General features: G+C 44.4%; 2 protein-coding genes across 29 annotated transcripts in view; one reads left to right on the top strand and one right to left on the bottom strand.

Moving 5' to 3' along the window:
- Window positions 1–758: 758 nt before the first annotated feature.
- Window positions 759–1,242, bottom strand: LOC129136103 (RNA guanine-N7 methyltransferase-activating subunit-like protein). Its single transcript, XM_063780640.1, has one exon. It carries the CDS (start codon window positions 1,145–1,147, stop codon window positions 827–829), a length of 321 nt encoding a protein of 106 aa, XP_063636710.1. The 5' UTR covers window positions 1,148–1,242; the 3' UTR covers window positions 759–826.
- A 711-nt stretch (window positions 1,243–1,953) lies between these two features.
- The window catches only part of LOC466067 (WASH complex subunit 2A), a 65,498-nt gene continuing 53,913 nt past the window's right edge, over window positions 1,954–13,538 (top strand). For 24 of the 28 annotated variants that reach the window (XM_054659496.2, XM_054659497.2, XM_054659501.2 and 21 more), the window contains exons 1-4: window positions 2,291–2,426; window positions 2,523–2,645; window positions 3,978–4,142; window positions 12,959–13,021. In XM_054659496.2, the coding sequence (XP_054515471.2) occupies window positions 2,301–2,426; window positions 2,523–2,645; window positions 3,978–4,142; window positions 12,959–13,021 (477 nt within the window). In that variant the 5' untranslated portion in view covers window positions 2,291–2,300. Of the gene's footprint in view, window positions 2,427–2,522; window positions 2,646–3,977; window positions 4,143–12,958; window positions 13,022–13,538 lie in introns of all 28 variants that reach the window. The other 4 variants (XM_054659505.2, XM_054659509.2, XM_063780616.1 and 1 more) reach the window with 2 other exon arrangements.

Raw genomic sequence — 13,538 nt, forward strand, 5'->3', positions numbered from 1 at the left:
TTTCAACTGCTGATGTTATGTACAATCTATCACAAGAAGCATAGCTGTGCATTCCTGAGCTGATTGTATTAACCTCTAGAATTTTAGAAACGAGCACATCTAAGCATATGGATACTCTCTTACCTTACAAAGTAAAAGCAAGCATTTTCTATTTTAAAATTTTTATATCTGTGTAAAATGAAGAATTCCTGGAGGTCAAATAAGAAAAATATACCAAACTCAAAGCACTATTAAGTCATGAAACGAAGACTCTGAGGTAGAAGTCAAGCAATATAATCCACAATTTCAGGTATTCCCAGCAACCATCGCATCTCGCAAGTAAGATGTATTTTTTTTTTTAAGTCTCAACCTCCAAAAAATCAATAATCCATTCTGTAAAATCAGATGTAAAACTATGACCGAGCCGGGCGCAGTGGCTCACGCCTGTAATCCCAGCACTTTGGGAGGCTGAGGCGGGCGGATCACGAGGTCAGGAGATCGAGACCATCCTGGCTAACACGGTGAAACCCTGTCTCTATTAAAAATACAAAAAATTAGCCAGGCGTGGTGGCGGGCTCCTGTAGTCACAGCTACTCGGGAGGCTGAGGCAGGAGAATGGCGTGAACCTGGGAGGCGGACCTTGCAGTGAGCCGAGATCGCGCCACTGCACTCCAGCCTGGGCGACAGAGAGAGACTCCGTCTCAAAAACAAACAAACAAACAAACGACAACAAAAAAACCAACTATGACCGACAGAAGACACCCAAACTTTTGTCGTGGTAACAGAGTAAATGCTTTTACTAAAAGCTGCCAACATTTCTATCGTAAGGGGGCGGCTGGTTGTAACCTTAATGTCCATATTGGTCGGGATAGTAAGGTTCTTGTCTGTGTTGCGGGTAATTGTTACCGCAGGATTGTCCACGCCACTGATTGGATCGATTGTCACTTGGCCACCCCCATCTGCCGTCCCTGCCTCTGAACTGTCTGCTATCTTGCAACCGATTGTCTCTGTTTCTTTGGTTCCCACCAGCTCTGCTATTCCATTCCTCAACAATTGGAGAGGACTCAGGAGGGCGTTTCAAGTATTCCTGATACTCCTTGTCATCTTCTGTGAATCTACTAGCAAACATCTCTTCAAAATTTGGAACAGCTTTGGCAGTGTCAGTCATTCTGAAATTCCCAAAGATTTGAGGCAGCTGTATTGTTTAATGTTTAGGTTGTTTAAATCCGCCAAGGGCTGTGTCTATCTAGCTCGGGCCGAACCCCGCCAGCGAGACACTAAGAGGCCGCAGGAGAGGTGGCCTCTGGCCCACCACACCGTGGAACTCCAGACCACCCCAGCTCTCCAATGTAGCAGAGACCCTTCCGCTAGCCATCGAAAATAACTTAAGTCACTTAAGCTGTACTTGGGATAATCAGGTTATTTAATGAGGTGATAACTGAGGTGACTACAAAAGAAAAGTCTGGGATTGGGTGTGTGAGCAAGGTGCATGGGGACAGTGGTATGTTCTAGGTTGAAGGCTCACCCTAGGCCAAGCACCGTGGCAGCTGTTTTACAGTATCATAACTTTAATATCACATCCTTGCAAGATATGTAGCTTCGTTTTACTGAGGAAAGCTCAGAAAAGTTAAATAACTCGCCCTTGGGCACACATGACTGGAAAGAAATTGGGATTTTTATTTTAGTAAGTAAGTTGGTCAGGCACAAGGGCGACTCAGCAGAGGGAATTTCAAGGAAGTGTGAGACAACAGCTGGAGCCCTGAGCTGGGAGAGTGGAGGACGAATTATAAAGAGTTTTATGCCTGCCATAATGAGAAGCTTGTCCTTGAACTTGAGGGCAATGCTGAGAGTGCAAAGGACTTTAAGCAGGCCCTACACAGTGGCAGCCAAGCAGGTCATAAAGAGCAAGATGATGCCCAGGCAGATCAGGGATTCTCTATCTACAGAGCGTCCGCCTACCAGCTCCTTCACAGCAGCGGATTTTGCTGCAAGAGAAGAGGCAGCAGGCCAGGCCTTTTCCTTCGCCCACAGCGCCTACGTCGAAGGCTCCCAGGCTGGTTGCTCCACTGGCTGCTTGAGGTCCCCTCTCCAGACCCGCCGAACTGGCGGCCGGTGCTGTGGCCGATCCCGCGCCGCTGCCTCGGGCCTTGGGCGGCAGCGCCACCGGGCCAACCCGCCTCTGCAGCGTTCCTGGCGTCAGCCCCTCTCCTCCAGCTTCCTCCGCCCCAACCTAGCGTAGAACCCCAAACTCCAGTCCCAGTCCACTTCCGCAGCTTCCTCCCCTCAGCATCGCAGGTCGGATCACGTGCGGGTCCTGTCACATGACATCAGGTCACGTGAGGCAGGTCACGCCCCGGGCAGCTTGGCTGGGGCTAGGCTTCCGGGGCTCTGCAGTCCTCGGCGTGTGCTGGCAGCCTTGGAGCCCACCGAGCCAGGCGGCTGGGATGGTGAGGGCGGCGGGCCGGAGAGGGGCCGGCCTGGGCTGGGGCCGCCGTCCCTGCCGCCCTCAGGCTCAGCCTCTCTTCTCGTTTTTTTCGCTGCAGATGAACTGGACGACCCCCGACCAGGAGCTGGCGCCGGCGTCGGAGCCCGTGTGGGAGCGGCCGTGGTCGGTGGAGGAGATCCGCAGGAGCAGCCAGAGCTGGTCGCTGGCGGCCGACGCGGGCGTGAGAGGCGGGCCCCGGGGACGCGAGAGCGGCAGGGGTGACGCTTGGCCTGCGCGCAGGAGGGCCGGGCCGCGACTGCCCCTGCACCTGGCCCGTCCCGTTGCCTGCCCTCTTAGGAACACACGCCCCGTTTAGCCCCCGAGAATGCCACCCTGGCAGTCCCCGGCCACCAGGGAGAGGGGCAGACCCTGACCGTGGCCCAGACGCGACGTTCCCTTCATTGGGTTTCTGGCTCAGCTCCATCCGGAGGGGAGATCCGTTTCCGCCACACTGAGGGATTGCTCGGGCACTAGAGAGGCGATTCCTGTTGGGACCTGGACTAAATGGGGTGGGAAACAAGCCAGTATGTGGATATCCTTTAATGGGATTCTTCAAATCGGGGGCCCAAAAAGCTCAGAACTGTTCGAGTCCCAAATGAATAGGATTTTTGAATAAGAGTGGTGGTTGATTAGCTAACCCTTGGTCTGTGATCTCTGTAGATTGACAACCAAAGAGGACTTTTAAAAGGAGACAGGGTTTTGCCGTGTCGCCCAGGCTGGAGTGCAAGTGGCTCGATCTTGGCTCACTGAATCTTCTGGGGTTCAGGTGATCCTCTCACCTCAGCGTCCTGAGTAGCTGGGACTATAGGCGTCCACCACACCTGTCTGATTTGTTTATTTATTTAATTTTAGTAGAGATGGGGGTCTTGCTATGTTGCCCAGACTGGTCTGCAACTCCTGGACTCTAGCGATAACCCTGCCTCAGCCTCCCAAAGTGTTGGATTACAAGCGTGAGCCACCATACCCAGTGCCAAAAAGGGATTTTAAATTTTTCCAGAAACGAGATAGGTGTCCATTAGCTCACTGCCACTCTTTTGATGAGCTTTCTTAGTGTTTTCCAATGTCACTTGGTTTTAGTACTTGTCAAACCAGCATTCCGGCCGGGCACAGTGGCTCACACCTGTAATCCTAGCACTTTGGGAGGCCGAGGTGGGCGAATCACGAGGTCAGGAGTTCGAGACCAGCCTGGCCAACATGGCGAAACCCCGTCTCTACTAAAAATACACAAAATTAGTTGGGCGTTGTGGCGGGCACCTGTAATTCCAGCTACTCGGGAGGCTGAGGCAGGAGAATCGCTTCAACGCGGGAGGTGCAGTGAGCCGAGATGGCGCCACTGTACTCCAGCCCAGGCAACAGAGTGAAACTCTCTCAAAAAATAAAAAATAAAAAAATAAAAGCATTTCTTTCACATTCTAACACTCAAAGGTGAAAGGAAATGGGTTCTTTTTTGATGTGACATGCAGAATAGTTACATGTAACATTGATACTATTGTATGTTTATTTTTTAAAATAGCTACTACAGTTTCTACAGGAATTCTCACAGCAAACTATCTCTAGGACCCATGAAATCAAGAAACAAGTCGACGGACTAATCCGGGAAACCAAAGCCACAGATTGTCGCCTGCATAATGTCTTCAATGACTTCCTTATGCTCTCTAATACCCAGTTCATTGAGAATGTGAGTTATTTAGTTATATTATAATTCCTTTTTTGGGAGTAGGAGATATTGTAATTTTAAATAACTTACTGTTAGATTCCCTCCTAAATTTTGGTGGAAGTGTGGTTCTTGGTAATTGTAGCTTTTTTCTCTGGGATTAATGCCTCTTTTTTATTTGTAAAGTTTTAAGTCCTTTTTTCCAAGCCTCTAAAAAAGTCTAATGATAAAATTTTCTTATACTTCGGTGCTTCCATCTTTTGTCAGTTTTGAGAGTAGTCAGCAATTGTGCTGAATTGTGTGGCACTCACACTGCCTTTGTTGTGGCGTGATCTGTAAGGACAGCTGTTTACCTGGTTAGACCCTCTGGACACCAGCATATGGTTTCAGTTGTTGATTGGGGTCATTCTGTTCTGATAAATTATATTCAGGGGATATATATGTCTGCTTGCAATATTCTCAACTAAAGTTTATGATGGCCAAACTTACAATATGGAATCAACTGTAAACAGATTACTGAGCTTAAATCTATGTGTGATTTTTGTCTATTTACTGTTTCTTCTAGGTGGTAGGAATACATAGGTAAATTAGATAGAGCCTCTCCCTTGGCAAATAGTATAATTCCAGCATACAAAGGAAGTAAGTATGGCTGGAGCAGAGTGGAGACTTAAGAGATGAGGATGGAGAGGAAGCTTAGGTAACAGACCTGTGTTTCTCATAGGGTGTCCAAACTTTCTGAATATCAGCATTAGTTTGTGGAAAAAGGATTATTAAAGTAAGCGATCTCCTGAGATTGTTAGATATAAAGTAATAAAATTTTCAGAATCACAAAATTATTAAAAAAGCCCAAGATTTAGAATAGTTAAGAGAATGCCATGTAGTCAACTTGTGCAGCATGTTTGTGCATTTTTTAATAGCTCGAGTTAAATGCCACTTCCTGTCTTTTTTTGGAGAGCTATATGTAAAATAAAGACATTAATAAAGGTGTTAGAGATCTCTTTGCCAGTTATTTCCTTTAACAGCAAAGGAGTACTTATGAGTTTGAAAAATAACAAGTATTCGGCCGGGCGTGGTGGCTCATGCCTGTAATCCCAGCACTTTGGGAGGCCAAGACGGGTGGATCACCTGAGGTCGGGAGTTCGAGACCAGCCTGACCAACATGGAGAAACCCCGTCTCTACTAAAAAAATACAAAATTAGCCGGGCATGGTGGCGCATGCCTGTAATCCCAGCTACTTGGGAAGGCTGAGGCAGGAGAATCGCTTGAACCTGGGAGGCGGAGGTTGCGGTGAGCCGAGATCCTGCCATTGTACTCCAGCCTGGGCAACAAGAGCGAAATTCTGTCTCAAAAAAAAAAAAAAAGTATTCAAGTAAAATCAGTAGTTTACTGATTGTTTACACAGAATGTCCATGCTTGGTCCTGACTATCTCACTGGAAAAGTCAGGGACTCTAGACTCAACTTCTCTGGTGTGCACAGCCCCATAATGTTTTCATCAAGATTAATTTGGTGTCCTTTTAAGCACTCCTGTTCTTTTCATTCTGTACTTTTCTTGCTGGATCAGGTAGTCAGCACTTCTCTGCAGTCAGTGCTGCAGCACCAGAGTCCCAAAGGATTTGGGAAGTTTCTTTTTTTTTTTGAGATGGAGTCTCGCTCTGTCACCCAGGCTGGAGTGCAGTGGTGCGATCTCCGCTCACTGCAAGCTCCGCCTCCCGGGTTCACGCCATTCTCCTGCCTCAGCCTTCCAAGTAGCTGGGACTACAGGCGCGTGCCATCACGCCTGGCTAATTTTTTGTATTTTTAGAAGAGACGGGGTTTCACCGAGTTAGCCAGGATGATCTCGATCTCCTGACCTCGTGATCTGCCCACCTCGGCCTCCCAAAGTGCTGGGATTACAGGCCTGAGCCACTGCGCCCGGCAAGGGAAGTTTACTTTGTACCCAGTGTGCCTGTACCAGATTGGTACTAGATTGGTACCAGATCAATACTTCAGTGGGAAGAAATGGGGAACATCATACAATTTTTCTCAATCACAGTCTTAGGTCTTATCTTTTCTCCAGCTCTTTTCTAGCCAAGTTTTCGTAGATTCTGAGTTTTCCATGATGTAGTTTTTGTGGAGTTTTTTTTTGGTTTTGTTTTATTGTGTTTTGGTAATTGTTCTTTATTTCTGTCCAATACTGGGGATTTCCTGTTTTCCATCCATCTCTCCATCCCTTTAGCCTTAGCTTTTTTTTTTTTTCTTCCGAGACAGAGTCTTGCTCTGTCATCCAGGCTGGAGTGCAGTGACACCATCTCGGCTCACTGCAACCTCCGCCTCCCGGGTTCAAGCAGTTATCCTACTTCAGCCTCCCAAAGTGCTAGGATTACAGGCGCGAGCCACTGCGCTCGGCCCTTAGTGTTAAGTCTTGATGCCCCTTCGCCTTCCAGTCTGCAGCCAGAACTCTTCTTCGGATGTGCTGGTTGCCGCTGCCAAATCTTAATTACTTCCCAGACCTTCTATAAGGCCACATGCTATAGGTTTTTTTCATTTGTGGCAAAGCATGATAATACTGAGAAAACAGCTAATGCTTAATAAAACTCTGAAAAAATATACTTGCTGATATATATTTGTAAGTGATCTGGCTTTTTTTTTTTTTTTTGAGACGGAGTCTCACTCTGTCACCCAGGCTGGAGTGCAGTGGTGCAATCTCAGCCCACTGCAAGCTCTACCTCCCGGGTTCACACCATTCTCCTGCCTCAGCCTCCTGAGTAGCTGGGATGACCGGCACCCGCCACCACACCTGGCTAATTTTTTTTGCATTTTTAGTAGAGATGGGGTTTCACCGTGTTAGCCAGGATGGTCTCGATCTCCTGACCTCATGATCCACCCGCCTTGGCCTCCCAAAGTGCTGGGATTACAGGTGTGAGCCACCATACCTGGCAATCTGGCTTTTTAATGTTTTATTTTCAAACCCTGACATCAGTACTTAGGTGTTACAATTCCAGCTTGAATTATGGTGCCATTTGGTTTCATGGTAATTTATCAGAAACATTCAAAGTCAGATAGGTTTCTGGGTTTTATTAATTAACCTCAGGGGAAGCCACAAAGTTGCAAACTATATTATAAAGTTAGTGAAACAATCCGGACTTTCTAGGGCGAGAACAGTCAGGACTTTTTAGGGTAAGAGAAATTAGTACCATTAGTAAAGGCTCAAGAGGGGACTTGGAGGGAGAAGAAATACTAATTAACATTGGCCAGTGTTCTAGTGTCTAATTAGAAGGCAACACAATTCTAAAGGCTTAATTATCTGTTAATTTAGGAATTGGATCCTGAAATAGCAAGTGCCATAGTTAATGACTTTAGTTTGTTAAATGAACTGGTGAGGGAGGATTTTTTTCTTTTTAAAGTCAATTGTTTCAAAATCTTAGCTTTGTAAAATTAAAAAAAAAAATTCCAGAATGAAACAAATTAACCTGTTTATGCCCAAGGTTAGAATTTTTTTTGTGAAAAGCCAGACCTTGGCAATGACCTTGAGCAGTAGGCTATACATAATTCTGACAAGCTTAGTGTTCCAATAATGGGACACTAGGCATAAATGGGTTAATTTTCCAGATCATCTTCCTGTTGATTTATAAAAGCTGAATTTTGGTCATTTTTCCCTCCTTTTCTACTTTTCTATTGAAGAAACAGATGGAGTTGCTGAAACTGTCAAGTACTCAGCAATTAGAGAGAAGGAGGTAAAGCCCAAAAGCCTTATTAACATATAATTTCCTGCACAGGTTTTTCCCTCTCCCCCTAGACCTGCTTTATTTTACATAATGCCCCTTGCTTTTGACACTCCAGCCTTCTCATTCCTTGGAGATGCCATATGCCCTGCTTCTACGGGGCCTTTGCTTACATTGCTTCCTATGCCTCTACCCTTTGATTGACATCTGTCTGTCTTCTAGGTCTGTGCTCAATTATATTACTTCCTCCTGGACCCTCTGCACTAGGCAGACCCCCTGGATAAAAGCAGCTGAAGCATCACATTCTTTAGTAGACTTCTTACAATTGTAATTTTACAATTATTGATGGGATTTGATGAGTTGGACCCTCCCGCTAAATCAAGCCCCATATTTTTAACAACAAATATATTTGAGGGGTCCAGCACAAGCCTGATATTTAGGGATCCAGTGAATATTTGAATGAATGAGAGTACGCATAAATGAAAGGGGACCAGGGCTGTGTATAGTCTGTTACTCTCCAGCCCTGGTCCCTTTTTCCCCAGTTCCCCACTTTCCCCTTTTACCCTGTCTCCCCAGATGAGGAGCAATACCAAAGATATTTAACAGTCCTGGGTATAGCTATCTGACTGTAAATTGATCACAAAACACATGAAGCTGTGAGTTTAGCAGGTGAGGATGAAAGAAGTTAGCATTGGTTATCTGCTGGATATGAAGTACTTGAGGATGCATAGTCCTGCTCACCCTGAAAAGATCCCATGGGCTTTAGGTCCCATGGGTTTAGGTTTCTTAGATGTCATGTTTGGCTTTCTAGCTGCAGGCTGCTGATAGGTAACCATGGTAGCTGCCAGGTCTTAAAGTCTCACTTTTGAGATTTACTTAACTTTTTGGAGTCCTGACTTTGAAAATTACCAAAGTAATCCCTGATCTTTATAGAGCAATTAGGAAAAGTAAGAAAAAGAAAAATCATGTGAAATTTCCTCAGCTTGAGGGGAGCCTCTCAACGTTTAGCACATATATTCTAAGTCCATTTCCCATGCAGACATCAGGCTTAAAAGAATTGAACCTACAGTAGGCCGGGTGCGGTGGCTCACGCCTGTAGCACTTTGGGAGGCCGAGGTGGGCGGATCACGAGGTCAGGAGATTGAGACCATCCTGACTAACACGGTGAAGCTCCGTCTTTACTAAAAAATACAAAAAAATTAGCCAGGCGTGGTGGCGGGCGCCTGTAGTCCCAGCTACTCGGGAGCCTGAGGCAGGAGAAGGGCGTGAACCCGGGAGGCAGAGCTTGCAGTGAGCCGAGATCCCGCCACTGCACTTCAGCCAGGGTGACAGAGCAAGACTCCGTTTCAAAAAAATAATAATAAATAAATAAATAAATAATTGAACCTACAAAAAATCAGCTACCCCAAATTAACCAACCATTGAACTTTTCAGTGTATTTTTTTCTGTTCTTGTTTTTTAACTTTAACCTTTTCTAGATGACTGTATGTGTGTGTGTGTGTGTGTATTTACATTTGCAGCCTACTTTTTTTCTTAATGTGAACTTATTTAACCCATCTTTGAGACTTTTGTGAATTTAATTTTTTTGTTCTTAAACCGTATCATAATTTATTTAATAATCTTCTAATATTAAATGTTATTTATGAAATGTTTCATAAATTTCATAAATGTTTCATAAATAAATAGAAAAGTTCAGAGAGAAACCACAAGTGCTAAGAAAATGTAGCACCTAGCATCAGTGGTTTTGTATTTTGCCACATTTGCTTCAAAGGTGCCTACCCACCATATTCGTCCTTAACTCTAATCATTTTGGGTGGGGATTCCTTGGTATCTCTGCCTTTTTATTCTTTTTTTGTTTTTGAGACAGGATCTCCCTCTGTTGCCCAGGCTGGAGTTCAGTGGTGCAGACAGCTCACTGCAGCCTCAAACTCCTGGGCTCAAGCCATCCTCCCATCTCAGCCTCCTGAATAGCTGGCTAGGACCACAGGTGTTCGCCACCATGCCTGGCCAACTTTTTATTCTTTTTACCTAGAGAGGGATTTCATTTTTATCCCTTATAGATAACCTTTATTGTGTAGTTGTTCTTTTCTTCATTGACTATTATGTATGAATGTTTGTGTGTGTTTATGTGAAAATAAAATCAGGCCTCCATGGAATTGTGGGTCTGTTTCTGCCCTCTGCTGTTTGTTTTGTTTCTCTGCTGTTTGCGAGTATCATAATCTTAAATACTGCAGATTTCTAATGTCTTATTAGGGCAAGTCCCCATAATCTGTTTTTATTCAGAATTGTCATGGTTATCAATCTTTGGCTTTTTACTTTTCTGTGTGAATTTGAGGATTATCTTTTACTTATTTATTTATTTTTTTGAAATAGAGTTTCAGTCTTGTTGCTCAGACTGGAGTGCAATTGCGCAATCTCGGCTCACTGCAACCTCTGCCTCCCAAGTTTAAGCGATTCTCCTGCCTCAGCCTCCTGAGTAGCTGGGATTACGGGCACCGGCCACCACATCAAGCTAATTTTTATATTTTTAGTAAAGATGGGGTTTTGCCATGGTTTCACCATGTTGGCCAGGCTGGTCTCAAACTCCTGACCGCAGGTGATCCCAAAGTGCTGGGATTACAGGCATGAGCCTCCCAAAGTGCTGGGATTACAGGCATGAGCCTCCCAAAGTGCTGGGATTACAGGCATGAGCCTCCCAAAGTGCTGGGATTACAGGCGTGAGCCACTGCCCCCAGCAGGATTATCTTACTATATTGTGCCACAGAATATTTTATTAGCATTTGATTGGAATTACATAGAATTATAAATTTGGTATTTGTGACTTTCTGCTGGAAATCATGATACCATGAACATTCTGATGTTTGCGTTTATGATAATTTTCATGGGAGCTAAATTTCAAGAAGTAGAATTTTGGGTCAGAGGATATGATCGTTTAAAAGCAACATTGTTTGATCAGATTGGCAGATACTTAAAGATGGGTGGACAGGAGCCATTGCTGGCAAAGGTTTGGGTAAGGGGCACTTGAGTACGCTGCTAGTGACAGGGAATTCTACACATTTGTGCATAGAATCTGGGAATGACTATTAAGGTTTATTTATTCCCTCTCTAGGTAAAATCCCTCTCTAGGTATATAAATAAATAATAAATAATAAATAAATAATCAGTTTCAGCCAGGCACAATGGCTCACACCTGTAATCCCAGCACTTTGGGAGGTCAAGGCCGATGGATCACTTGAGGTCAAGGAGTTTGAGACCAGCCTGGCCAACATGGTGAAACCCCATCTCTACTAAAAAAAAAAAAATGCAGGCCGGGCATGGTGGCTCACACCTGTAATCCCAGCACTTTGGGAGGCCGAGGTGGGCGAATCACGAGGTCAGATTGAGACCATCCTGGTTAACATGGTGAAACCCCATCTCTACTAAAAATACAAAAAAAATTAGCTGGGCATGGTGGCAGGCACCTGTAGTCCCAGCTACTCGGGAGGCTGAGGCAGGAGAATGGCGTGAACCCAGGAGGCAGAGCTTGCAGTGAGCCGAGATCGCACCACTGCACTCCAGCCTTGGGAAAAAAAAAAAAAAAAAAAAAAAAGGGCAAAAACAAATTAGCCGGGTGTGGTGGTGCACGCCTGTAATCCCAACTACTCGGGAGGCTGAGGCAAGAGAATCATTTGAGCCTGGGAGGTGGAGGTTGCAGTGAGCCAAGATCCTGCCACTGCACTCCAGCCTGGGTGACAGAGCTAGACTCTATCTCTAAATAAATAAATAAATAAGCAGGAAGGGTAGGAGAGCTCTAAATATATGCACGTGTTAGCTTATATTTGTGTTCAGAGCCTCAGGAAATGAGCATACACGCCAGGCTTAAATTGGGTATTCCAAGGATCAGGTTGGGGATAGGGAGGGAACTATTTTAAAATACATCTCTTTTACATGTGCCTTTATATTGACTTAAAATTTTAAAAATTGAGGTAGAATTCACACACCATAAAATTCAGTCCTTTAAAAAGTATACAATTTGGTGGTTTTTACTGTACTCAAAGTTTTATAATCACGGCCACTGTCTAATGCCAGAAGATTTTCATCAGTTCATTTATATTGACTTCTTATTTCTTTCTTTTTAAAAAATTTTAATTTCATTTCATTTTATTTTTGAGATAGGGTCTCACTTTTTCACCCAAGCTGCAGTGCAGTGGTGCAATCAGGGCTCACTGCAGCCTTTACCTCCCAAGCTCAAGAGTTCCTCCTGACTCAGCCCCACAAGTAGCTGGAATTACAGGTGCACACCACCATACCTGGCTAATTTTTGTATTTTTCGTAGAGATGAGGTCTCACTGTGTTGCCCAGGCTGATCTTGAACTCCTGAGCTCAAGTGATCCCCTTGCCTCGGTCTCAGAGAGTGCTGGCCTTACAGGCGTCAGCCACTGCACCTGGCCTATATTGACTTTTTATAACAAGCATGTTGTACTTCAGTAGTTTTTAAAACATAAAAATGATTTTAAAAACCAAGAATCACAGTGATTTGGCACAGCAGTGGGTCTTTTCTGGAAAAGAGAGTCTTGCCTACCCATGCTGTCAGGGTTGGTCAAATGCCCAGCCTTTCTGGCAAGTCAGTGGTAGATTTTTCTCTCTGCTTTCATACAAATGGGATAATAAAAATTTATCAGCCATTTTAAGCAACTGAATGAAAATAAGTTTTGCCTTTACCATTTTCCTTGTTCAAAATCCTGAAGTTCTAGTTTCCTAGTTGATAAATTACATCAGTTGACATTCTCCATAACCTGGGGTCAGAATACTGTATCATTGCCCATCAACATTATTAGGTTAAATGAAAAGGTGTGAAAACTGATCTCTTACTGTTTTTGCAACTCTTGGTTTACAATGAGGTTAAAGTTTCATCATGTTTCCTAGTCATTTGTATTTAAAAATTTTTTTTTTTTTTTTTTTGGTGAATGGACTATTCTTTGCTGTTTGTCCATGACCCACTGTTACGGACACCCACCTGGTAGTGGTCTCAGCCCTTTGCTGAATAACCATTTCCTTCCCCATCTTTGTCCTTAGTTACTGTGTGTTGAATTCTTATATTGTGATTTATTTCCAATGACGTGTTGACCTTTTAACATTGAGTTTGCTTCCATATTTAGCGTGTATACGATGAAGAAGTGGAGGAGCCAGTACTCAAGGCTGAGGCAGAAAAAACAGAGCAGGTACTTGTATAAAATCACTCTTAGCTGAGTTTCTGACTTTGAAAAGTGTGGTGGAGATCGATGTGTTATGTGGGAACTGGGGGATGGTGGGCGGGGTTGGGAAAGGGAGGGACTGCTCCTGACAGCAGCCCAAGAGGGGATTCTTTCCTTTGTTTCTGAAATGTAGTATATTAACTAATACAGAGATCAAATCCTTGAATTCTGATATAAGAATAGAGTAGAAGTCAGCAAACTTCTTTTGTAAAGGGCCAGATAGTACATATTACAGATTTGGAGGGTCACAGAGGTCATTTTTTTCCTGTGGCTTCCTGAGTTACAGATGGACCAGCCTTCTTCCTGAGATCTTCTCACACCAGAGCCCAAAACATAGCTAAGAGGTTCTGGGTCACACTGACTTCTTAGCACTCCAGCAGAGATTTCTTTTTCTTCCACTCAGGAAGGCACATGGACTGTGAATAAGTTTATTATTGGAGTAGCTTTGATTTTGTTCTCATTTATTCAGAAAATATGGATCACC

Source organism: Pan troglodytes, chromosome 8 (genome assembly GCF_028858775.2).
Source record: "Pan troglodytes isolate AG18354 chromosome 8, NHGRI_mPanTro3-v2.0_pri, whole genome shotgun sequence".
Taxonomy (NCBI): Eukaryota; Metazoa; Chordata; class Mammalia; order Primates; family Hominidae; genus Pan; species Pan troglodytes.